This window comes from Panthera tigris, chromosome B2 (assembly GCF_018350195.1).
Source record: "Panthera tigris isolate Pti1 chromosome B2, P.tigris_Pti1_mat1.1, whole genome shotgun sequence".
NCBI lineage: Eukaryota > Metazoa > Chordata > Mammalia > Carnivora > Felidae > Panthera > Panthera tigris.
Window position 1 is genome coordinate 34,541,415 of NC_056664.1, and position 26,552 is coordinate 34,567,966.

The 26,552-nt window shown below is 39.4% G+C and overlaps 1 protein-coding gene across 6 annotated transcripts in view; it reads left to right on the forward strand.

The window, feature by feature from the left end:
• Nucleotides 1–26,552, forward strand: part of MAPK14 (mitogen-activated protein kinase 14) — a 74,804-nt gene that overhangs the window by 37,909 nt on the left and 10,343 nt on the right. For 3 of the 6 annotated variants that reach the window (XM_042986208.1, XM_042986209.1, XM_015538888.2), the window contains exons 4-9: nt 8,032–8,143; nt 8,868–8,897; nt 9,227–9,274; nt 10,414–10,528; nt 11,105–11,176; nt 24,038–24,117. In XM_042986208.1, coding sequence (XP_042842142.1) covers nt 8,032–8,143; nt 8,868–8,897; nt 9,227–9,274; nt 10,414–10,528; nt 11,105–11,176; nt 24,038–24,117 — 457 coding nt within the window. Of the gene's footprint in view, nt 1–8,031; nt 8,144–8,867; nt 8,898–9,226; nt 9,275–10,413; nt 10,529–11,104; nt 11,177–24,037; nt 24,118–24,950; nt 25,092–26,552 lie in introns of all 6 variants that reach the window. The other 3 variants (XR_006217607.1, XR_006217606.1, XM_042986207.1) reach the window with 2 other exon arrangements.

Genomic DNA, 26,552 nt, shown 5'->3' on the forward strand with positions numbered 1-26,552 from the left:
AGATAGGTAATGCAGGAAGAGAAGCAGTCTGGGAGAAAGATGAAGGAGTTAACTGTATCAACGGTATATTTGCAACTTACTTCCTTCGCAGGTCTGCTGCCGACCTGCCGAGGGTAGAGAGTTGGTGAAACTCCTTGTAGCTGTCTTCAGTGACTTACATTTAATACCATTGAGTTTTTGTCTGATATGGTCAATAAGATGTCCCCCTTTTCTCAGATGAGCTAATTTAAAAAGGTAAAGAAGCTTCAGGGTCTGGCTTAGAGTTTGGGTCCTTCAATAAATCTTTCCCGGGGCGCCTGGGTGGCTCAATCGGTTAAGCGTCTGCCCTCAGCTCAGGTCATGATCTCACAGTCCGTGAGTTCGAGCCCCGCGTCGGGCTCTGTGCTGACAGCTCAGAGCCTAGAGCCTGCTTCAGATTCTGTGTCTCCCTCTCTTTCTGCCCCTCCCCTGCTCATGCTCTGTCTCAAAAATAAATTAAAAAAAATTTTTTTTTTAAATAAAAAATAAAAAATAAATCTTTCCCTTCAATTAACTCCTTCCTAAGTCTGGGTTGGGGCCCTCTTTTGTGTGTTCTCTAGCACCTTGATATTTTATAGCTCTAATCATGCTTTCTTAGGAGTTTATATTCATAAATGCCTTCCTCTCATCTAAATTCTGTAACTCCCTTTTTTCATCATTGCATCCCCAGTGCTCAACAATTAATATTTGTTGGTGGAGTGATTGAAGAAATAACCTTGTGCTGTCTTGTTTACAACTGGTTGATGATCTAATTTTCTGGTAGTATGCTCAGTATATTCTCTTTTGACTAGCTTTTTGTTTTTATACTGTAATGTAGACCATATAGTAAAATATTGAGTCCAGGTTTATTGATGCAGATAATTTAGAAGTCACCTCTCAGTGATCTTTGCTTTAAATGAGGAGAATAGTTTGTTGTGAAATAAGCTGGCTAAGCTGTCTACATGGCTGCTAAATGGTGCCTTTACTCCTTACATTAAAACCATCTGGTCTGCTTACCAGATAAGATCTTTGGCATGAGTATTTTAATGAGATGTATCTTCCTTGGTCCTACTAGTAATTCTATATGCATTGTCCTGAGTCATTAGATTCTGTTCAGTAGTAATTTAGTGCCTACTATCTACCAGATACTGTTCTAGTTTCTATAGATACTACAGGGAACAAAAATAATTTTGTCCTCCTTGAGCATTGTACAGATAGATAACAATAAACCATGAGCATAAAAAAAATTTAGTGTATTAGCAGGCAATAATGCTGTGGACAGAAAGAAAAGGTAATGTAGAAAGGGGAATTTAGAAGTGTGAGGGCAGGGTGTGAGATGCAGTGGCCAATGGCCTTCTCATTGCGAAGGTGAATTTTGGAGCAAACATTTGAAGGAGTAGAGGAATTAGACTCACGGATATTCTGGGGGAAGAGCATTCCAGGCAGGAGAGCATTCTAAGCAGAAAGAATAGCCAGTGCAAAGGTCCTGAGATAGAAGACTCCATGCTGAATTGGAATTTCAGCAAGGGGTCTCTGTGCCTGGAGTAAGGAGGCCAGTGTGGAGCTGAATGGAACAGGGGAGAGAAGTAGATGATGAGGTCAGAGAGATATTTGGGAACAGGGTGCTGGATTATGTAAGGTTTTATTCGGCCATTGAGGGGGTTTTTATCTTTATTCTAAAGGAAAAGGAGAGAAGTGATATGATCTGATTTTTATTTTTAAAAAATTACTCCGCTGCTGTGTTGCAAATAGATTGTAATGAGTCCCAAGGATCACTGGATGTATTTCAGAGGCTTGTGGTTACAAATTGTCAATCCCTGTGATTATTTTAAATACTTTGTTTAAATGTGGAAATATTTTTTTGCCTTGTGATGATTGCTTTATCAAATAGGACTAACAGTAGTAGACATGCCAATCTATAGATATAAGAGAGATTTTTTTTTTTCTATGAAGATTTTTTCTGATTGTATCATGCTTTAAAAAGAAAGGTGGTAGGGGAGGAGTCTTGACAATTGGGTGTTATCGAAGAAGTGCTTAATAAGTGAAGTTCTAAAATGGGGCACTGTTGAGAGTACTGAAAACCTCTTAATGTAGAGTTCTGCCTTTTTGCTGGTACAGTAGATTTTACTTATGATCACTTTGGGAGATGGTGATTTGTGCTCTTTATGTTTGATTTAATTTAAGGGAGACCATCTTCCAAGGAAAGTGAAGAACAAGATTTGAATCAGGCCATGAAATTGTCTTTTCAGCCTTTAGACTAATAAAGTCCAATTTACTTAATTCATTTTTTTAAGTGCATTTTTTAAATTTTTTATTATATGAAATTTATTGTCAAATTAGTTTCCATACAACACCCAGTGCTCATCCCAAAAGGTGCCCTCTTCAATACCCATCACCTACCCTCCCCCCCCTCCCACCCCCCATCAACCCTCAGTTTGTTCTCAGTTTTTAAGAGTCTCTTATGCTTTGGCTCTCTCTCCCACTCTAACCTCTTTTTTTTCTTTTTTTTTCCTTCCCCTCCCCCATGGGTTTCTGTTAATTACTTAATTCATTTTTAAAGATGGGAGCACTAGAAAGGGAAGAGAGGGACCCATGTCTCTCCACTGGCTGCAGCCTCTATGCTCACAGCTCAATTTGCCCAGAATCCAAAGGCCTCCTTGGCCAAGGGCTCCATCATGCTGGGTATTTTCATCCTGATGTTCTTTGCCATCCTGGGCCTGGTCATTCTGGCCTACATTCTCTGTCTGCTCTAGTGGCCTGCGGCTGCGATAGGGAGCCCTCAGAACCGTTCAGCAGGGAGGGAGGAAGCTGACTGGTCGAGCATCCTGCTTGGCTGACACACCAGTGGATCTTTGTTTCTGGTCATTATTTCGGCTCCTGGTCTCCAGGCCAACGCGGGGCCTCTTATCAACAGCAGCAACCCTGCTGCCCAGCAGACCTCTTCCAGAGCCTTCTGGATACAGTTAACCACTGTTAAGCAGGGGGCTTTTTGAGCTGGAGATAGAGGGTGTTGAGGACACAGCTGAAATGTAGACCATTATGGAGAACTGCTCAAACATTCATCTTGATAGCCTTTCTTTAGGTGTAAAGGCAACTGCTTATGATGCTAAAATATGTTCTTTCCTCTCCCTGTCACATGCGGGGGGGTCCCTTGTAAGTTCAAGAGCACATTGTCTATCTTCGTCTATGAAGTAGTCACTTTATCAGTGTCTTTACAGATTGCACAGTCTAAGGCTGTGTGGTATCCCTGTCTCACTCTGTAGCCAAAAGGAACTTGTCATTTGAATTTAAGATTTATCATAATTTTTACCACTCCATACCACTTGTGCCGTAGGTTCTCATTTAAAGAGAGAGATGGTTATATGGTCCTCATTCTTTGTGACTGGGTGAGTTATAAATTCTTGAAATAGGGTATCTATAACTCATCTTGTTATTTGAGAAAAATATCTCTCTTACCCTAAATAAATGTCTTTAATTTTGTCAAATATTCCTTTTATGGAAAAAAAAAAAACTTTCAATTTATTTCTTTGTCCAATTAGGGTTGAGGAAACCATGTATTTTGGAATCCAGACGAGGCTTGGGCCCCAAATCTGTGGTAGTTAATTTCTTTGAAAAGTCCATCATAATTGTTCTACATTTGATTTTCCTTTCTAGCTTAAAAATAAACAGAGAGAAAGAAAAGATGACAACTAGATAGCATTCTGGCTTTCTCAAGTCAAACCTCTGTTAATTTATTTGAGGTATTATGAACACTGACAATAGTAGTCATGTCTTTACCAAAATGTAACTAAATTTGCTTTCCAGAGACAAATGCTGTAGAAATGTGGTTATCCATGAATGCTCCTTTTGGAATAGACTTATTCAAAATGTGTTCATCTACATTTTCTTCTCCCTTGTTCACCGTTTTAAAAGTTCATACCTCTTCCATAAACATTCAGTAACTTTGCATGATGCTTGCTTTTGTCCACTGTTGGAAGGTTTATTTTTGAAACCTTTCAGTGTATGATGAGCTGGAATTTGACAATTGGTTGTTGTGAATTAGTCTTTGGGATTCGTGGAAACAACATACAGTGATTAGGTTACTCCCTGCAAGACATTTCTGCCATGAATGCTTTTTAGTTTATTTAATTGTAGCCTGGCAGCAATGCATGATAGTTATTACTATATAGACTCGTTAATTTAATGTTTTGACAGTCTCACCCTCTACCTGGAAATTTTACTGATAAAATAGATGTGGTCTCTGATAGGGACAGTGGTGGAATATTCTAATTAAAAGCATGCTCTTTGTCTCTCAGGCTGTGCACTCAGTGGTCTTCTGGCTATATAGGATTTCTTAAAAATTTTTTTTTCTTAATGTTTATTTATTTTTGAGAGAGAGAGAGACAGAGTGCGAGCAGGGGAGGGTCAGAGAGAGAGGGAGACACAGAATCTCGAGCAGGCTCCAGGCTCTGAGCTGTCAGCTCAGACGCGGGGCTTGAACTCACGAACCATGAGATCATGGCCTGAGCTGAAGTCGGACGCTTAACCAACTGAGCCATCCAGGCACCCCTGGCTGTATAGGATTTCTTAAGTCACTGGTAACCATTTAAACACAATAGTTATATTTGAAATTACTATGGTTGTTTTGATAATACTGCTTAACATCTTTGTGAACTAGAACAGGCATATTAGAGAGTTAAGATTTTTAGGTTTTATTTCAAGACAAATTGAGGGAGATTCTAAGTGGAATCATGTAGAACAATGTTCTCTTTGTTTACCTTTTCTCCTTAAAATTATTTTTTAAAATCGAGAGAATAATCCTTGTTCTATCCAAAGTCATAAAATGTAATTCTTTGCAAAACACTTATAAAATAGAAATTGGATTCTCTCTTCCTCAACCTGAGCCTTACATTTTGTCATAATTGATATTATGCATATGGCAACCATTATACTTGATCTTCTGGGAGAAGTCCTGATTTCAAAATATTAACCAGTTATTGATAACATTCTCATATTTGTCAGATTATGTGTTAGTTGGGGCTAAAAAAATACAGTGACTGTGATTAAGATGGAATATTGCTAGGCTTTTGCCAACTTTCTTCTTTCAGTAAAGATTAACTTTGATAGTAAGTATCAAAGTTACTTACTTTGATACTTACTGTCAAATTACTTAATTGAGAATTATTATGGAAATCATCTAGAGATACTGCTTCCCTGATTATTGTGACACTTAGAAAACTTTTTTTTTTTTAAAGAAGATCATTCTTTTGACTTACATTTGAGGTCAAATGGAAGAATTTGGAAGCAGTATGTGCTGTGATTAAGACCATGGTCCTGGGTGCCTGGGTGGCTCAGTTGGTTAAGCATCTGACTTCAGCTCACGTCATGATCTTACGGTTTGTGGGTTTAAGCCCCTCATCGGGCTCTGTGCTGACAGCCCAGAGCCTGGAGCCTGCTTCGGATTCTGTGTCTCCCTCTCTCTCTGCCCCTCCCCTGCTTATGCTAGCTCTCTCTCTCTCTCTCTCAAAAATAAACATTAAAAAAAAAGTTAAAAAAAAAAAAAGACCATGGTCCTGAGAACAAACGGTTTTTGATTCAACCCTTGGTATTATCACTGTTTTAACCTTGAGCAAGTTACATATCCTTGTTCTGTTTCCTCATCAGTGAAATGGCAAGGCTAATGAGACTTACCTTATAGAGTTGTCGGGAAGAATACATGAGACACAGGCATGATACACAGAGCAAGCACTGACTACATTTGGTTGTTATGTTGAGCTTGGAACATCTCTTAAAAGAGAACTACCTTTAATGAAGCCTTTCAAAAAGTCCAGTTTACTCTTTAAATTACATTTAGAGTCTGCCCTTTCCTCAAGGACGTGTAATTGTGCAACCTTTAAAAATATGAAATGCTAAAGTCTTACTTTTATATCTAGGCTAAGTTCTTTTGATCTATGTGAAATTGGGAACTGACCATATCCGCCCAAAAGGGAAATTACGAAACAGGAGAAAAATTCAGTTCCTCTTTAAGGAGAGAAAGTAACAATATAATGTGTGGTGTGGTGTGATGTGGGGTGGGGTGGGGTGTGTGTGTGTATGAAGAGAGATCGTGCACATATTTATATAACGATTAATAGATTTAAATTTACTGGCCTAGTCTCTTTTCCTCTAAATTTATAAAATATAAAAATAGAAATGAAATGAAAGCATTTGTAATAGCTCAACTGGTATACATTATTATTCAGCCTCAGGAACGGGTAGTGATTCTTACACAGTAGATAAAACCTAACTTGATTTTTAAAAATTCAGCCTTTTTACTGCTGATCTGGTTTTTATGTTCCCATAGCTGTGTAATACAGTAATGAGTGGGTAAGGCATTGCATCTAGAATATTTGTGGTGAACCTGTTGGACTTGAATGTAATCGTTTCCCTAATCTTACCACGTAAGGTTAATAACCAGGACCACACCTGTGCGGAGAGGTTCTGGAATGCCCCATTTTGCTTTATAGATAATATTCCTCCTTCCTTTAAAGTAAATGCAGGAATATTGTCAGTGAACAATATCCTTTTACCAGTGAATCCTGAAAAAGGAGAATTGTAATTTGAAAATTTAAAAATGTTCCTATTTTAGTGCCTACAACTTGGTTTATAATGAGGTGAAAATAACAATGATAGATTTAAAAATCAAGATACTTCATCATGGCCATGTATTTAGTTGCACTGTGTATTTCTCATGCAACATTTTTTTTTAAACTGATATTGACACATACATCATTCTGATCTTCATCTTTGCTTTTTTCTTGTCTCTTTCTTCAGAGAACCTAAGAAAAGATACATCTAGTAAGAAGGATTATAGAAATTTTTAGAAAACTAGATGGAAGGTGGTAAAGTTAGAATAGGGGTAATGAGCCCCCCATGTAGTTACTAAGTTTTTAGCTGTCACTGTCATACTTACTGCCTTGCCTTCCCTTCCCTTCCTTCTCTTCCCTTCTCTTCTCTCTTCTCTTCTCTTCTCTTCTCTTCTCTTCTCTTCTCTTCTCTTCTCTTCTCTTCTCTCTTCTCTTCTCTTCTCTTTTGTGCATCATGATAACTGTACTCTTTTATCCCTATCACCTATTTCATCAACCCCCCTACCCACCTCCCCTCTGGTAACCATCAGTTTGTTCTCTGTAGTTAAGAGTCTGTTTCTTGGTTTGTCTCTCTCTCTCTCTCTTTTTTTCCTTTATTCATTTGTTTTCTTAAGTTCCACATATGAGTGAAACTATATGGTATTTGTCTTTCTTAGACCGACTTATTTTGCTTAGCATTATACTTTCTAGCTCTATCTATGTTGTTGCACTATGTATATACCATATATGGTATATGAAATATTACACTGTGTATATATATACCACATCTGTATTCATCAGTTGATGGACACTTGGGCTGCTTCCATACCTTGGCTATTGTAAATAATGCTGCTATAAACAGAGGGGTGCATGTATCCCTTTGAATTAGTGTTTTTGTATTTTGAGGGTAAATACCCAATAGTGTGATTACTGGACATATGATAGTTCTATTTTTAATTTTTTGAGGAACCTCCATACTGTTTTCCACAGCAGCTGCACCAGTTTGCATTCCTACCAGTAGTGCATGAGGGTTCCTTTTTCTCTACATCCTCACCAACACTTGTTTCTTGAATTTTTTATTCCAGCCATTCTGACAGTCATAGGTGGTATCTCATTGTGATTTTGATTTTCATTTCCCTGATAACGAGTGATGTTGAGCATCTTTTCCTGTGTCTATTGGCCATCTGTATGTCTTCTTTGGGGAAATGTCTGTTCATATCTTCTGCCCATTTTTTAATTGGATTATTTGCTTTTGGTGTGTTCAGTTGTATCAGTGCTTTATATATTTTAGATACTAACCCTTTATCAGATATATCATTTGCAGATATCTTCTATTCAGTAGATTGCCTTTTAGGCAATTGCCTTTTCTTAAATACTTCTAGAAGTCTTATGAAATTAAGAGCTTTCACAGGGGTTCTGGATTATTGTGTAACTCTCCATTAATTTCTAGGTATCTGGTGACCCATCTCATGGGAGCAGATCTGAACAACATTGTGAAATGTCAGAAGCTTACGGATGACCATGTTCAGTTCCTTATCTACCAGATTCTCCGAGGTCTCAAGGTATAGTCTCCCTTTCTCCATCTCAAGGCTTAAGAGAAAGAAGAAGAAGAAAGAAAAAAAAAAAAAAAAACCCTTTCTTATGGAAAATTTCAAACATAAAATCACAAGTACAATTATACTGTAATGAACCCCTGCGTTTACTCAATGACCACAGCTACCAAAATATGGCCAATCTTGTTTCTGTTGTATTCCCCAAGCCCTGGATTCTTTTAAGACAAGTCCAGACATCATATCATTCCACCCATAATAGATATTTCAATATGTATGTCTGAGAGCTCAGGACTCTTCATTCTTCCTTCTAAAGAGTAGTCATAATCTCTTGATCTAATCTAATGTCTGGTCAGAGTCATGTTGAAACTTTAAAAACCTCCTCTAGGATGCTAATTTGTTTGTGGGAAGGGCAGATAAGTAATGTTTTAAAATTAAAGCACCTTTGACATTGACATTTAGCAGCTTTGAGTCCCTAGTGAGCTCCAGAGCACTAGCCAGAAAATAGGTTGAAAGCTGTTTCACTTATACTTCAACTCTATGAATAGAGTCGATGGTATAGAAATCATAGTTATGATAAATGTTCAGATTACTGATAATTACTTGTCATTTCTAATGCTACTTTTTAATACTAGTAGTTCTTACTGATTCATGAAAATATACTTTAACTATGTCATATGGCCATGAGAGGTTGGAGATAACTTTTTGATTTAACTGACTTTTTTCTCTTTCACAGTATATACATTCAGCTGACATAATTCACAGGGTAATGTATTGTGATTTTGATTGCATTATTTGGGGAGGGAGCGCTGAAGTGGAAAGGACCGGCATGTGGCCAAGATCCTAGTCTAAGCTTATTTTAGCCATTGAACTATTGATTATAACTTTACTTTAAGTTTAAACTGATTAAAGAAATGTGTGTGGTTTTTACTATTTAAGGCTAATTAGGACTAGGTAGTGACTGACTATAGATGGAGATCACTTATAGCTGAATAAAGTCTTACTTTTATGTTTGGATCTTCATCATTACCTGTGGGGAGAAAACCTAGCATGAATCATAGAGTTGATCATGTCCTCTCTGGACTTGCTTCCTAGGACCTGAAGCCTAGTAATCTAGCTGTGAATGAAGACTGTGAGCTGAAGGTAAGATGAAGAGATGGTGGGAATTGTTTGTTTCCACTTGTAATTACATGTTTGACTAACCAGGCAGACTTACGTAGTAAATGGGTTTATAAAATCATGACATTTTGTCTGAAAATTCATATTTTCCTTAGAAATATCAGAGTTTGAAATTTGAATCACAGACTTAATAAGTCTTAGTTTAAAGGATATTGAAGGTGGCATCAGGTGTCGTATTTTCATTCTAAAATAAAGTTACATTAGAAATTTAATTTGTTAGTTATAATAAAGGAAAATCATAGTCTGAATATTAAGTAAGCAATCCTGAAGAGATAATTACTAGATTAGTTTCCTAAGATAAGAATGGCAAAAGCCACTCATTCAAAATAATTCAAATAGGGGATAAATATAAATATATAGAGAGCAAGCAGCTTTGGAATATTTTTTCTCATTTTTAATCACTCTTTTAAACGTAATTAAATGTAATAAGAAGAATCATTTTAAGTGCACCCTTGATAAATTTATGTATCCATTTAACCACCAACACAATCAAAATAAAGAACACCTTTTCACTTCCAGAAGCTGACTTATGCTCCTTCCGAGCCACTCCCTGCTCCTCTACCCCTAATCCTGGACCACTGATCTAATTGCTGACACCATAGAACAGATTTATTTTTTTCTGGAATTTCACACGAATGGAATCATACAGTATTTGTGTGTGTGTATCTGATTTTTGCTTCGTATAATATTTTTGAGATCTGTGTTATATCAGTAGTTCATTCCTTTTTGTTGCTGAATAGTATCCATTTTGTGACTATGCCACGATTTGTCTATCCATCTACCTGTTGATAGACCTTTGCTTCGATTCCAGTTTGGGGCTGTGTAAAGCTGCTATGAATATTCACATGCAAGCCCTTGTGTGGCTGTATGTTTTCATTGCTCTTGGGTAAATGCTTTGGAGTAACATTTTTGTTTTGCTTTTTGTAATTTCATTTTTTAAATTGCTGTGTTTATCATGCATTCCAAACATAGACTTGGAAGTATGTTTATGAAAGTGCTGTATTATTCTTCCCATTTCTGAGGCAGTAGAGTTTTTTCCCTCCTGCCTTATGAGACTTAGGATCCTGACTGTTCCAGTGCCTGATTTCTCTTCTCTCCCTTAGATCTTGGATTTTGGACTGGCTCGACATACAGATGATGAAATGACAGGCTATGTGGCCACTAGGTGGTACAGGGCTCCTGAGATCATGCTGAACTGGATGCATTACAACCAGACAGGTATTGCTTTTATTGGTTATTTAGCACCTTCTTGGGCAGCATGTTGAGCGTATTTGGGATTCTCAGAAGCGGAGGTAGTGGGAATGGGAGGAAGCATCTTTTGTGTCCATCAGTAATCCTTTTAAAGTCGACAGCAAATATTTCAGTCGCTCAGATAGAGAAGGGGGGTGGTGTTGTATGTACACCGCTTTCAAACTTTATGATTTAGCAGTTGAGTTTTTATTTATTTAGATTTCCCGCGTATTCTGTGAGTACTTCTATCTGAAGACAATGGGTTCATAATTGTAACCTCTCAACATGACTTGGGAGAATCCACCATTTCCACCAATAAGAGTCTCTACCCCTTTGTGAACAGCTTATTTCTCTTTGTCTTAAGTATGTTTTGATATCCTACCTATGAAGCCCGTTAGTGGGGTGAAGGTCTTAGTAAGCTAACTTCCATAAAGATGAGCATGAATCGTGGACCTCAAATGTCTTAAATATTAAGTTGAGTATTTCACTTCTAGTTATAGTTCCATTTGTGGTCAGGTATGATAACAGTGACATTGTATGCCCTTTTCTCTTTAATTTTGCCAGTTGATATTTGGTCAGTGGGATGCATAATGGCCGAGCTGTTGACTGGAAGAACGTTGTTTCCTGGTACAGACCGTATCCTTTAAAAAGTTTTGGATTCTTGTTTCTTATCTGTATTCCAGTGTCCATGGAAGTATATTATTTTTACCTATCTCTAGAGAAGCTCTCAGTTACTTGCTTATATAGTTGAGACATGCGTTATGAGATCTGCCCTCTGGCTAAGTGTCTTGCCTTGCCAACAAAGTGCCTTCAGTTTTACTTGTGAGTTGGAAAAATTCCTCACAAGCTGGGGAACTCTTTATATCTTTCACCTGTCATCTTTTGCAGTGAGTTCTTTATTACATTAATCTTCCCACAGCAGTTCTGCAACCCGAGCGTATTCCTGAGAGACTCCAGATCTCAATGACTGGTTTAGTCTACTTGTACAAACACTTAATGAGAGCAAGATACCCATTTATAAATCAGGGGTGTCTTTAGCTTTTATGTTTGATTTACATGTTAAAAAGATTATATTTCATCCCTATAATGATGTACCTGCTGACTCTCTTTATATTTGTTGTTTAACAACAAATAATAAAAGGAAGACATGATAAGGTCATCCTGCCATGTGATGGCACAATTTTTTTTTTCCAGCACAATTTTGTTTTTATCTAGATTGTAGCCAAACCTTAATTTACTGCCAGATTTACCATCTAGCCCATGGTTTACCATGGCCCTTTTATTTTAGGCCCTTTCCCATCTGCTGTATGCCCATTTCATGCTTTAGAAGTAGTATCATCCAAATGTGGTTTGTTAGAAGTCCCATTACTTTCACTTGGGGAAGATGTTCAAGTGAGAAAGAATGTTAAAATATGTGTCTAGAATTAGGTTTGAAGATTTTTGTAAAATTCATCTGGCTAGCCTATAGTGGGTTTGGCTGGGCTTTAAAAATGCTGCAGTCATGCTATGAATGTGTTCTATCATGCTTAGAGACCTAAAAGCTGTTTTAACGGACCCTCACCTAAGCAAACTCATTGAATTTATACCAGAATGTCCGTTTACTTGCTTACAGTTTGGGATATACTTTTGTGGTGACTGTGAATGTTCATGCTATCTCTCCACATGTTCTATCTATCTTCTGCTGAAGAAAAATGTGCTTTCCTAATGAACTGAAAAGCTTCTGTCCCTCAGGCAAAGTTGTGTATTTCCCTGACTATTTCTGCATTGATAGAGTTCTGTCTCCCTGTACTGAACTCACCTTACTGCTCCTCGGTCCCGGATTCTTGGTTTAAATACCTAGTGTTTGTTTCATTCACCTTATATCTGCCTCTTAGAAATGTGGTATATACATTATAGTCCAAGCTAAGAGAATTAGGGAAATTTTTAATTCCCCTTTTCCTCAGGTGCACAGCTCAGAGTCCCCATCCACCAGACTAATGTCTCTCTTCCCAAGCACACTACTCTGATGCATTTCTCTATTCCTCCCTCCCCTTCCTCTTCTTTATTATCTGTAGCTCCTTTTACCTGCAGTCAGCTTTGGACACGCGTGCCTGCATTGACATGCAGAGTAGTGGAGAGAGACAGTAGTGTGTACTGGTTGAGAACACATACTCTGGAATCAGACTTCCTGGGTTTTGATCCTGCCTCTTATGCTCCCCGCTGTGTGTTTTCTAACCTCTGTCTCTCGATTTCCTTAACCATAAAAGGCTAATAGTATGTACTTTACAAGGCAGTTGTGAGAATTCAGTGAGACAGTATCTGGAAAGTAGTTAGAGCCTGGCAGGAAATGTTAGCCATCATCTTCATTACTGACTTTTGGGAAACACTTTTTCCCTTTACCTTCCCACTTTACTGTCTGCCTGTGAATCATTAAAAGTTTTTGTTTGTTTTATTTAAATTGTGTGACAAGTAGTAAAGGATGGAGCCCCTTGGCGGGCTACTGGTAGAAAGGTTTTAAAGCAATTGTGCCCTATGGTTTTATCTCACAGACTTACTCCCTGATGGCTTGACTCTTTTAGAATGCTAACTTTCAACCTGTAAGACATCTTCCCTTTATTTTTCTTATTTTAGAGACAGAGACAGAGTGTGTGCACATGTGTGCAAGCAGGGTAGGAGCAGAGGGAGAGAGAATCCCAAGCAGGCTCCGTGCTGTCAGTGCGGAGCCTGACGTGAGGCTCGATCTCATGACTGTGAGATCCTGATCTGAGCTGAAATCAAGCGTTGGACACTTAACTGACCAAGTCACCCAGGCGCCCCAGAAGTCTTCCCTTTTTGTGCATACTTCTTTTCCTTCTGTGAGCTTTAGCTAGAAAACCTAGCATTTAGGCTTTTTACCATGGGCTTTTTTTTAATACACGAAAATTCATTTCAAAATTCCTATTTTAGTACTACACCATTTCTTTTGTACTTGGCTCTTTTTCAGACAGATATTCTACCGGATCATAAAAGTCAAATTCAGAGGATTTGTATTTGCAATACATACCACCCCCATCCTGTCAGTTGCCAGCTGTGTGGATGTAGATTTGGTGGCCGGACAAGGAGAGAGGAAAACGTTTTCTAGGACTTTTTCTTGCCTGAAGTGTACAGTTATGTGCATTCTAGCATAGTGGTTCTTAACTCTCATTTTCACCAGAATACTTCGGGGAGCTTTTAAAAACTCCCAAGTGCCAGGGCACCACCTCACAGACTCAACTAAAGTTGGTGTGGGGTCCAAGCACAGGCTTTGACGTATGTTTTAAGTCCCCGGTTATTGCCAATGTGCAGCAGGTGCTGAGCACGACTAGAGTTTAGACCAGTTGATTTTTACTCTTAACCTTTCAGGCTGATCCTAAAAAAATTAGTTAGGCAGTTTTTCCTCATTTTTTTTTAAAGTTTATTTACTTATTTTGAGAGAGAGAGAGAGAGGGAGGGGCAGAGGGAGAGAGAATCCCAAGCAGGCTCCATGCTGTCAGCGCAGAGCCCAACACAGGGCTTGATCCCACGAGCTGTGAGATCACGACCTGAGTCAAAATCAAGAGTCAGATGCTTAACCGACTGAGCCACCCTGGCGCCCCCTCATTTTTTTTTAAAGGTACCGATGAGATGAGAAAGTTAATAATTTAGACTTATCCACTTGGGGGCCTGGAAGGATATTAGAAAACATCTAATTGAACTCCCTGTTTTTTATACATGTGAGGAAACCAAGACCCAGAGAAGATAGATCCAAAACTGTTACTTATGACTCAGGTCACAGTTTCTTTATGTTATTTTATTTGTTACCTATTCCCCAAATTTTTCTTTTTCTTTTCTTTTTTCTTTTTCTTTTTCTTAAAATTTTTCTTTTTCTTTTTCCTTTGGAGGATGTGCTGGCCCCACACATTCTTTCTTTGCCCGGCAAGATGTGCAGCCACTGCTTATTTATGATTTTTAAATGCAACTGAATGCTGAGGCAGCCTCTAGAACTGCTCTTCTGTTGAGTGCAGTTTTCTCCCTGTTTTCCTCACGTATTAATCATATTATTCTCATCTAGAACTGGTGGTTTTAGGGGTGCGTAGGTGGCTCAGTCCGTTAAGCGGCCGACTTGGCTCAGGTCATGATCTTGCGGTTCGCGAGTTTGAGCCCCGCGTCGGGCTCTGTGCTGACAGCTCAGGGCCTGGAGCCTGCTTCGGATTCTGTGTCTCCCTCTCTCTCTGCCCCTCCCCCACTCTCTCTCTCTCTCTCTCTCTCTCTGTCTCTGTCTCAAAAAAAATAAACATCAAAAAGTTAAAAAAAAACTGGTGGTTTTAGCTGCTAGATAAGAACTATCTAATAGAATTGTCTGTGGTGTTGTGAATGTTTTCTGTTTGGGCTGTGCACTGGTTGGTAGCCACCAGTGACATGTGGCTATTGAGCACTTACAATGTGGCTAGTGAAACTTAGAAACTGAATTAAAAATATTTTTGTGGTAAAAGGTATTAACATAAAATTTGCCATTTTACCTTTTTTTTATTGTGGTAAAAAACGCATAACATAAAATTTACCATCTTAACCATTTTTAAATACACAGTCCACTGGCACTAACTATACTTACAAAGTTGTGCAGCCATCACCACTATCTTATTTCCAAAACATCTTCATCACCCCAACGGAAACTGTACCCATTGAACAATAACCCCCATTCTTCCTTCCCACAGCCTCTGGTTTCCTCTCTTCAACTTCCTCAATTGGCTTATTCTAGATATTTCATATAAGTGGAATCACACAATATTTGTTCTTTTCCTTGATTCTTTCCCTTAGCCATAATGTTTTCAAGGTTCTTCTGTGTTGCAGCATGTTATCAGGACTCCGTTCCGTTTTCTGTGTATTCCCCTGTGTGTGTATGCACTCATCTTTTCGTTGACACTTGGGTTATTTCCACCTCTGGCAATTGTGAATAGTGCTGCAATGAACATTGGCATATAGCTCTCTGTTTGAGGCCCTGCTTTCAGTTCTTTTGGGTATATATATCTAGGAGTGGAATTGTTGGGTCCTGTGGTAATTCTACGTTTACTTTTTTGACGAGCTATCAAACTGTTTTCCACAGCAGCTGTACCATTTTACATGCCCACCAGTGATGTAGGAGCTTTTCTCCGTGTCTTCACCAACACTTACTCTTTTCTTCTTTTTTAAAAAAAAAAATTTTTTTTTTAATGTTTTTATTTATTTTTGAGACAGGGAGAGACAGAGCATGAGCAGGGGAGGGGCAGAGAGAGAGGGAGACACAGAATCCAAAGCAGGCTCCAGGCTCTGAGGTGTCAGCACAGAGCCCGACGCGGGGCTCGAACTCACGGACTGTGAGATCATGACCTGAGCTGAAGTCGGACGTTTAACCGACTGAGCCACCCAGGCGCCCTCTTCTTTTTTTTTAAATTATAGCCATCCTCATAGGTATGAAGTGGTATCTCTTTGTGGTTTTAATTTGTATTTCCCTAATGACTCATAATGTTGAGCATCTTTTCCTGTGTTTATTGGCCATTTGTGTATCTCCTATGGAGGAATGTCTGTTCAAGTTCTTCACCCATCTTTTAATTGGGTTGTCTTTTTGTTGTTGAGTTTTTAGTTCTTTGTATATTCTGGATATTAAGCCTTTATTAGATATGTGATTTGCAAGTATTTTCTCCCATTCTGTGGGTAGTGTGTTCACTTTCTTGATAAGGTCCTTTTTTAAAAAAAAATTTTTTTTAATGTTTACTTTTGAGAAACAGAGAGAGACAGAGCATGAGCGGGGGAGGCAGAGGGGGGAGAGAGGGAGACACAGAATCCGAAGTAGGCTCCAGGCTCTGAGCTGTCAGCACAGAGCCCAATGCAGGGCTCGAACCCACAAGCTGTGAGATCATGACCTGAGCCAAAGTCAGACGCTCAACAAACTGGAGCCACCGAGGCGCCCCTCTTGATAATGTCCTTTGATGCACTGAAGTTTTGATTCTGATGAAGTTCCAATTCATCTATTTTTTCCTTTTGTTGCTCATGTTATATCTAAGAATGTATTACCAAATTCAAGGTTTGAAGATTTACTGTGTTTTCTACTAAGAGTTGTATGTGTTTCTCTGTCATACCTAGGTCTTTGATCCATTTTGAGTAAATTTTTGTATATGATGTCAGGTTTGAGGTCCAACTTGTTCTTTTGCATATGGAAACCCAGTTGTCCCAGAACCATTTGTTGAAGAGACTATCCTTTCCCCACTGAATAGGCTTGGCATTTCTGTCCAAGGCTAATTCTAATCCATTTGCCTGTATATCTATGCTTATATAACAGTACCACACTGTTTTGATTCCTATAGCTTAATAGTAACTTTTGAATTCAGGAAGTATGAGTCCTTCAACTTTGTTCTCACTGTTAAATGGCTGGGGGTTTTTGTTTGTTTTTTGTTTTTTTGGCTTTTCAGGCTCTTTTGTAATCCTATATGAATTTGAAGATGGGCTTTTCCATTTCTGCAGGAAAGGCTGTTGGAATTTTTTTTAATATGTATTTTTAATGTTTATGTATTTATTTTGAGAGAAAGTGTGTGCACATGCACAAGCAGGGGAGGGACCGAGAGAGGGAGAGAGAGAATCCCAAGCAGGCTCCAGGCTGTCAGCACAGAGCCAGGCACCAGGCTCCATCAGTCCTACAAACTGTGATACGACCTGAGCCAAAATCAAGGTCGGATGAGGCGCCTGGGTAGCATCGGTTAAGCATCTGACTTCGGCTTAAGTCATGATCTCTTTGTGATTTTACTTTGTATTTCCCTAATGACCAGTAATGTTGAACATCTTTTCCTGTGTTTATTGGCCATTTGTATATCTTCTGTGGAGGAACATCTGTGTGCTTGGAGCTCAGATCCTAGAGCCTGCTTCAGATTCTGTGTCTCCCTCTTTCTGCCCCTCCCCTGCTCGCTCCCTGTCTGTCTGTCTGTCTGTCTGTCTCTCTCTCTCTCTCTCAAAAATAAGTAAAACATAAAAAAACAGAGCTGGATGCTTAACTGGGCCACCTAGGTACCCTGGAAGGCTGTTGGACTTTTGATAGCAATTGCATTGAATTTTTAGATCACTTTGGATAATATTGACATCTTAACAATATTAAGTCTTCCTATCCATGAACACGAGATGTCTTTCCATTTTTCAGTTCTTAATGTCTTTCAGCAACGATTTATCATTTTCATTGGACAAATCTTTCACCTTCATGGCTAAATTCATTCCTAGGTGTTTTATTCTTTTAGATGCTGTTGGAAATGGAATTGCTTTCTTAATTTCTTTTTCAGGTTGTTTATTATTGGTGTGAAGAAACAAAACTGATTCTTGTTGACTTTGTGCACTGCGTCTTTACTCAACTTGTTCATTAGCTCTAGTAGGTTTCTTGCGGATTCTTTGGTTTTTCTATCTACAGGATCCTATCATCTGCAAATAGAGATGGTTTCAATTCTTCCTTTCCAGTTGCTCTGGCTAGGATTTCCAGTATAATGTTGAATAGCAGTGGTGAAGTGAGCATCCTTGTTTTGTTCTTATCTTAGAGGGAAGTTTTTCAGCCTTTCTCCGGTGACTATGATTTTAACCGTGTATTTTTCATAAATGCTCTTTATCATGTCAAGGAAGTATCACTTCAGAGAAGTTCCTTTGGATTCATAGTTTTATGAGTCTTCAATCTGAATTTCAAATCTTACTAGATTTTATTTAGATTACATTGAAATTTAGTTAATCTCATGTGATTACTGGTATTGCATTGGACAACGCAGTTTTAGATCTCTATAAGTCTTCTTCGTATTCTACCTTTTTCTCATTTTTTGTGATGAGTCTCCTCCTTGAGAGATGCTTTTAGTACTGGTTGTTAATAATCCTTGGAGTTCCCCTAAAGGTGTAAGAAATACTAATTTTTGTCTTAAAACTAAGTATATATTGTTAGGTTTGGAGCTATTCTCATTTATGACTTTGTAGAACACTTTTTCCATCTAGCTCAAAAACAGGATTATTGTTTTAAAGAATGAAGCCTTGCCTTAGAAGTCCAGTCAACTAGGTATATCAGGTGGACACAGCTGGTGAACTTCACATTAGAAGATAGTGAGGATACAGAATGTCCCTTCAGGCATAGTGCTAGCCTATTTCAAATGCCATTGGTTTTGAGAAGAGTGGCCAGTTAGAAAATGGTATTACCAATACTTAATAGTCTGTAGTGTAAGGAAGAGAGAAAATGAGTTTCAGAGCCCTGTTACACATCAAATACTGTTTCCTCTTCTGGAGACCACAGTGTTTGTTTGCTGTCATTTTCCTTTCCTAAGTAATCAAATGAATTTCCTTCATGTGTAAAACTTTTTTTCCTTCTTTCATTAAAAAAATTTTTTTAATGTGTTTTTATTTTTGAGAGAGAGAAACAGAGTGTAAGCAGGGGAGGGGCAGAGAGAGAGGGAGACACAGAATCTGAAGCAGGCTCCAGGCTCCACACTGTCAGCACAGAGCCTGGTGCAGGGCTCGAACCCACAAACCGTGAGATCATGACCTGAGTTGAAGTCAAATGCTTAACTGACTGAGCCACCCAGGTGCCCCTCCTTCTTTCATCTTAATAGAAGGGGTACCTTTAAGATATTAACCAGAGGCTAATGGGGCTGTTGAGTTATAATCTACTTGCCATTAGCTGCTGCCTTACTCCATATGAATTTCCTTAGTGTATTAAATTTGCTCCTTAATTCTACTTTATTTATTTCTTTTGATTTTTTTTTCAAAGATTTTATGAAATACAAAAAAAACAAAGAATAACATAATGAACACCTGTGTTCTCAGCTCCCAGATTATGGGCTAAAACACGCCAGTAAAAACACTCCCCTTGCTGTCACGTCTACCCCTCACTTGCCGTCACTAGTTTCAAATATTCTCTCATTTTACTATTTTTTTAATTAAAAAATAATAAATAATCTCTACCCCCCAGCATGGGGCTGAAACTCACAAGCCCGAGATCAAGGGCGGCATGCTCCACTGACTGAGCCAGCCAGGTGCCCCTATTCTCTCTCATTTTAAAGCAGTTTCATGGGGTGCCTGGGTAGCTTAGTTGGTTGAGCATCTGACTCGATTTTGGCTCAGATCATGATCCCAGCGTTGTGGGATCGAGCCCCTGTGTCGGCTCTGTGCTGAGCATGGAACCTGGTTAAGATTCTATCTCTCTCGTCCTCTCCCTTCTCCCCAACTCACGTGCTCGCTCTCTCTCTCTCTCTCTCTCTCTCTTAAAAAAAAAAAAAAAGTTTCACTTTAGACACTGAAAGCAAGGTCCTAATAAATGCTGAAGAAGAAAAAAAATTTTACTACATTATTTGCCTTTTCTTCTCCAACTTGACATTATATTTTCCCAGAAAAGATTGGAATTTTCACGTGTGTCCACAAACCTAAAGTACCTTAAGAATTTTAGCGTGCGTGACAGTGAAAATGACTATTTTGACAACCAAGAAGAGAAGAAAGTAGGCCTAAGTCTTCTTCTAGTCCATCCTGTCTGTCATAGGAAGGTTTTCCACCCTCCAGACATTAATGTTCTGGCTTTGTCTAGAACACTTAGAGGTGAATAGAATATTGGTTTTTTTATTTTCCTTCTGATTACCCCATTAACCTTAGGTTGATTTCCTCATCTATTCGTTCTACCTATTACTTTTGTTACAGAGAACCTAAAGAGTAATCTTGGGCCTCAGTGGTTGTTTTAGAAAGGACCAAGACATCTATGATTTGAATTTTGACAATTTGATCATTATAACTGAAACACATGTTTACCTAACAGGAAAAATTTCTTCTATCTAGGGGGGAAAAAGAGGGTTAAACCAATTATGAAGGATGGCTTGTTGTGGAGATAACTAATTGTCATTATGTGATACATTTTGCTTTGCTCTGCTTATGTAGCTGCTTGAAGCACCTTCTGGCCTTAACTGCCTGGACAAATTGTAGTGGCCTTACAGTAGCTGGTACTATTGGAAGACTGACCTGTATTTCAATGGATTTGCCAGCTCTTGGAGAACCTATGGTGATTTCTTCTGAGGTCTGCATGCTTTGACTTCCCTCTTACAAGTACTTTTAGCTACTAAGCAGATTCTTGTTTTGCATTGTGTGCTTACTAATCTCCCAAGTATTGGCTATCATGCTGTAGCAACTCTCTTTGCTCATAGCCCTTACACACTCATGGCATTATACTTGCGTACTCTTTATGGTGTAGACACTTCAGTTGGAAGGTTTGAGGGCTTTGTTAGGCCTGATATTAAGTGAAGCAACTTTTCTGGACTACTTTTTGTATTTAGACTTTCCATCGAGTATGATCATTATAGGTTTTTTAGGGCAAGGCAGAGGGCTGGAGCTGAGTTAGAAAGCATATTATAACTAGTCTTTTTAAGCCAACCAATATTTATCAAACTACACTGTGGAAGGTGCTGGGGATAAGATAGTACCTGTCCCCCAAACCAGAGTGATCATACTCAGTGGAAAGTGAGTTATAGGAGTTACCAGAACAAATGTCTACTCTCTCATTATAAAATAAGACAGAGTGATAAAAATGCTATAATAGAGGTACAAATAAGTTATTGAGAAGAAGTAAAGTAATTCGAACTTAAGATATCCAGGAAGACTTCACAGCACAGTTCTTATTTGAGTAGGACTGTAGAATAAATAAGAAAAGACTTGATAGGAGGGGAGAACGGAGGATATTCCTGCATATGACTTGCATAAATAAGAAGGTGGAAGCTTAGAATTGCCTAGAATATTTGGTGTGCGTTGAAGCAAACCGTCTGAGGCAGTCAGAAAAGAAGCTTGATGCCAAGTCAGGGAGGGCCATGAGGGGCTAAGAATTCGGGCTTTATTCTTCAGACGTGTGATCGTTTTATACTGGCAGAGACATGGGGCCCCCAGCTCATTGCTGTCGTGAGCCTCTGTGACTAGTGGGAGTGCCACACTCTTCAGGTATGATGAGGTGAAGGTAGGGCGGTTAAGAAACTCAGCCCAGAGTCTTCTGGCTTCCCTGAAGGGAGTGTAAAACTTGACTCTCATTTCAGTAGTCAGAAGTCTCTTAAACAAGAGTACCAATCTCAACAGTTTTATTTCCTGAGATTAATTTTGATGCATATATTGTAAAACTACCTGTTTAAGAGTTGAAGCAGTCTAGTTGGTTTTCATATATGATATGCTTTGTGTTGTGGGAGAGCTACCCAGTTAAATTTGTTCCTGGAGAGTGTGAAGGGACTTAATACTTGTAAACTGAATCAATTAAAATGGGCAGAGGGGATCCTGTACTAAATTCTGTTGTCATATAGCTAATTTTATTATTTTATTTATTTTTTAATGTTTTTCTATTCATTCTTGAGAGAGAGAGAGACAGGGCATGAGTGGGGGAGGAGCAGCGCAAGAGAGGGACACAGAATCTAAAGCAGGCTCCAGGCTCTGAGCTGTCAGCACAGAGCCCAACACGGGGCTCGAACTCACAAGCCGTGAGACCATGACCTGAGTGGAAATCGGACGCTCAACCGACTTGAACCACCCAGGCGCCCCTTAATTTGATTGTTTTAAAGCAAGACCATATTCGTCCATCCTCCCCTCTCTGTCCCCATTATTGCACGCTTTAGTTTTTTTTTTCTTGTCAGCACTTTGAACTAAGAGTCAGTATTGAAATTTTAACCTCCAGAACACATTGATTTTTGCCATTTGCAGATGACAAAGTTCTCTACTATATTTAATTTAGAAATGATTTCTGTGAGTGGACTTGTTTCTAATTTAACCTTGTTTTCTACAGAACACAAATTGTTTGGGTCTAGGCTGAGGTTTGGCAAACCTTTTCTTAAAAGAGCCAGATAGTAAATATTTTAGGGTTTGGGGACCATCTGGTTTCTGTTGTAACTACTCAATTCTGCTGTGTAGGGTGAAAGCAGTTACAGACAGTACATAAACGAATGGGCATGGCTGTGTTCCAATAAAACTTTATTTTCAAAACAGGCAGCAGGCTGGGGTTTGCTGACTCCTGTCTAGAATGTTCTTCCATTTAAGCCAATTTCTTAGCTGGGGGTGGGGGTGGGGACGGGGAAGAACAGGGCAAGATGCCAGTGATATTGCGTCAGTAATTCCTGTAACTTAGGCAACTGTGGTTTGCAGAAGCCATTATTTTAAGTTACACCGTATTACCTTTATATGTGTAATCATAAACAGAAATATTTCTTCCATCCTCCTTTCCTTCCTGCTTCCTGAGGAGAAGATCTCCTCAGATATTTCGAGTGCCCACCATGTAGCAGATAGCAGGCTAAGCACGGGGGATAGGCGGCAGTCAGGGTGGCCCGTGCCCTCATGGAGCTACATACAGATCAGCAGAGGTGACAGAAAGCAAACGAAGTAATTATAGATTGATGTTTGCAAGCATTGTGCTGGGGTAGAGAATACAAGGAAGAAGGGGCTTTCTTATTTAGAGTGTGGGGGGAGTCCTCTCTGAGGAAGTGAGACCTGAGGTTGAGAAGGATCTAATATGCCAACAACCTGACAGGATGTGTGATAGGCACCAGAAGACAGTCATCCTCCCCTCCTTTTCCCCGAATGTCAGTAGAGACGTGGATAAACTCTCACACTTTCATAGAGCATATTAAAAGCTTACTTTATATAACTTTTTTCTCTCCCCTTTTAACTTCCTTCTTGGGCAAGACTAAAGGCAATAAGAACAAACGAACAGTTTCTGTCTTCTGGTTAATATATGCACATACGCGGAATAGTTGGCTACCCGAATAAGGGTTTGGACGTTGTAGCCTATTGTGTAGAGCCTCTGGGATGCGTGAGGTTTGTCACTGCGCCTGTGAGATGGAAAACTCTCCTGTTCTGCTTCATGATGGCGCTCCTGAAGAACACGCGGATGCAGTGGGGGAGTGGGGCCCTCTGCTGGCCGACTATCACTCACAGCTCCTCTCTGCCTGCTCTAGCCTTTGCAGAGGGACAGGTTTCCCAGAGGGCACGCTCAAGTGGTGTTAGGCCCTGGGGTAGTGGCAGGCTCCTGTCCTATTACAAGCTCCTTGGGTCAAGCCTTTCGGGGGAGTATTCCCAGGGGAGCTTGGCCAGCCCTAGCTCCTATGCTCCGCTGCTCTTTCTCTTCGTGTAGCACTCTGCTTACCAGTGCTTTCTGCTCAACTGGCTTCTCACGCTTTGGTGGAAGGTAAAGAGGTTAGGTGTGGACTGAGTGAAGCTTTTGTGCTGTCACCTGCTGTCTTTGACCCAGCTAAAGTCACTTCGCTTTACTGATGGGTAATGTTGACAGATGCCCAGAATGAATATAAATTGGGGGTGTGAGTGGTAGTATTTTGAGTCTTCGCACAGGAGGAACATGTTCTACTTGAAGTGACCATCCATGGAAGCCCTGATCTAGGTTAATTCACCATTTTGGCTTGGCTGGGGGTTTTCACTTTCTGTTATTGGGGTATTTTGTTTGTTTGTTTTGTTGTCGTTTGTGTTTTTTATTTTTATTTTGTCCCAACATTTTCCTTTATAGTCCACCATTAGATATTGATCAGTTGAAGCTCATTTTAAGACTCGTTGGAACCCCAGGGGCTGATCTTTTGAAGAAAATCTCCTCAGAGTCTGTGAGTTGATGCTTTGATTGTAATTATCTGCCCTGTTGGGAGCCTCTGCCGCTTCCCTCAATCTGTACTTTGACCTGGGTATGTTTGTAAGCACGTGTGCCCTTTTGTGCTGACTTCCAGGATGAAGTATAAGTGTGTGTGTATGTGTGTGTGTGTACACATTTGCTCACGTGCATGTGTTTCGTTCTCTATTGGAGTACATACGTAGATCACGAGAGCTGGTATTGAGCAGTCGTGTCCCAGTAAATGATTTGAGATTCTAACTCATTCCAAGAGATCAATGGAAAATTGGTCTCTGTTACCAAGCCCTGACATCATTTTCCTCGGCAGTGTCACATATACCTGAGCTCTTTTTATATTCTGGTTAGTGCTTGCTCTCAGAGCATGAGCTTCACCATGTACTAGTCTAGCTTCATCACCACAAGGATGAAGTGTGCATTGGGTGCACGCTACTGCCCTTTTCCAGAAGTTCCTGCTTTTTATTGTTTTAGAATCGACAACTCTGCATCTTGTATAAGTTGTCTATTCTCAGCAGGGCCATCTCTCCACCCTGTCTCCAGACCAGTCCTAGTACCTCACATCCACTGGAGTTGGCTTGTAAATCCTTCCTCCCACAGCCTGCCTTTGTAATTACAAGTCAAATAACCTGAGAAAAAGCTTTAGAGCTAATGCTTTCCTGCCTCTAAGCAGGGGTTTAGAGAGAAGCCGTGGGAATGTGACTCTGGCTTGCTTTGGCTCCGATTTCCTGCTGTTGGTCATTTTCTGGGGCCAGAGATAAGAGAGAGATCATGAAAGCTCAGCCTTTCTCCCTTTTCTCCTCTGTCTGCCGCCAGGCAGTTGACTAAAAGGGAAAAAGAGCTGTGGAGCCAAGCTCCAGTCGTGCCTTCCCGAATTCTCGTCCCAGCATTCTGACTAACGGGGTCCCTTTGCCCAATTGGAAGGACTGCTGGGTAGCTGGAGGCAGGCTTGAGCAGGTGAGTTTGAATGGTTCATCGTCTCCCTTACAAAATAAAGAATATTGTCATCTGGTATGTTTCCGGTACATTCCTTTAAAAGAGCACAAAGTCCAGTGTATTTATCAATTTCTATTCTGAGGGATGTAAGAGACTGTGCTGGCTCTATTATTTTGTTTCATTTATTTATTTAAGAAGAAGAAGGAAAAGCACAGAAAAGCTGTGACTTGCCTGAGTCATGCACTGAGTCACTTGGCAGAGCTGAGCATAGATATCAGATGTTCTGATAACATGATCTCTAAACTTGAATCTCATGCGATTGCACACTATTTTGAAAGTCATTGTCAGAGTTACTGACCACAGTGTTAACCCAAAGGAGTGTTTTCTTTTGCTTTATGAAGTGCAGAAGCTGGATAGAATGAATCAAAGAAGATACGAGATGCTGCGTAGTGAGGATGGTGCTTTATTGTTTTAAATGCATTTGCTGAGAAAAACCGGTAATAGAGAAAACACGGGGGCAAGGGAGCGGGGTTGGGAGGAAGTTCACTTTGTTTACTGATAGTACTAAGGAGACTAAGATAGTAAATTCATTCCCTGTCTGGGAAAGGCTGTTAGCAGCTCCTGCTTAGTCGTGTCTCCCACCCCAACCATCTGCCTTATAGGTGTGTGCTGTTAGTCATAAGAATTTCTGAAAGAAAAAGCATGGGTGATACAGTATTTACCTATTATTAATCCATCATTTATTGTTAAGAAAGAAACAACATCAAGTGCCCAAACTAATAATGAGATCACCTTTATCTTCAGTGAAATAGGATATATTATACATTTAAATAGCTCTAGAGTTGGGCATAATAAAATGGAGTACCAGAATATAGAGCGCACTCAAATAATATTGTATCGAGTACAGGAATAAGAAAGTTTTGTTTTTTTTTTTTCCTACATGGTTATGGCGAGTAGATAAAAGGGGTTTTAAACTATCAAAAGGGTAAACAAGATTAATTTGATGTCAGTGATACTCCCCAAGTACCAGTTTATTTTAAAAGCACATGATGTGTAGGATACATGCTGTGTAAATAACAAAGCCAGGTGAGGAAACCTGTGTAAAGGTATTAGAAATAAAAAGAAAAATTCATTAGTGAAGGAATGTAATAAAAAAAGAAAGCCAATAGCTATTTTCATCACTCGTGAAGAATAGTGAGGTAGTGATGCCATCACTGATGTAGAAATTCAATCAATAAATAAGAAGACATTGTAAGAAAATGCAATAACGGGTGGGCTGATTGAGAACAAGTTGGGATGTGCTGGGAGAAAAGGGGATAAAATGGGTCATGGTGGATGGCTGAGGAGAGAGTTTTTTGGTTAGTGACCCAACACCTATAGTAATCAGTGAAAGAACAAAAAAAAAAAAATCATACTAAAAAAGCAAAAGCCCTTTCACCGACTCACATTTTTCTCTAGAAATCTATTCTTCCTAACCTCCTG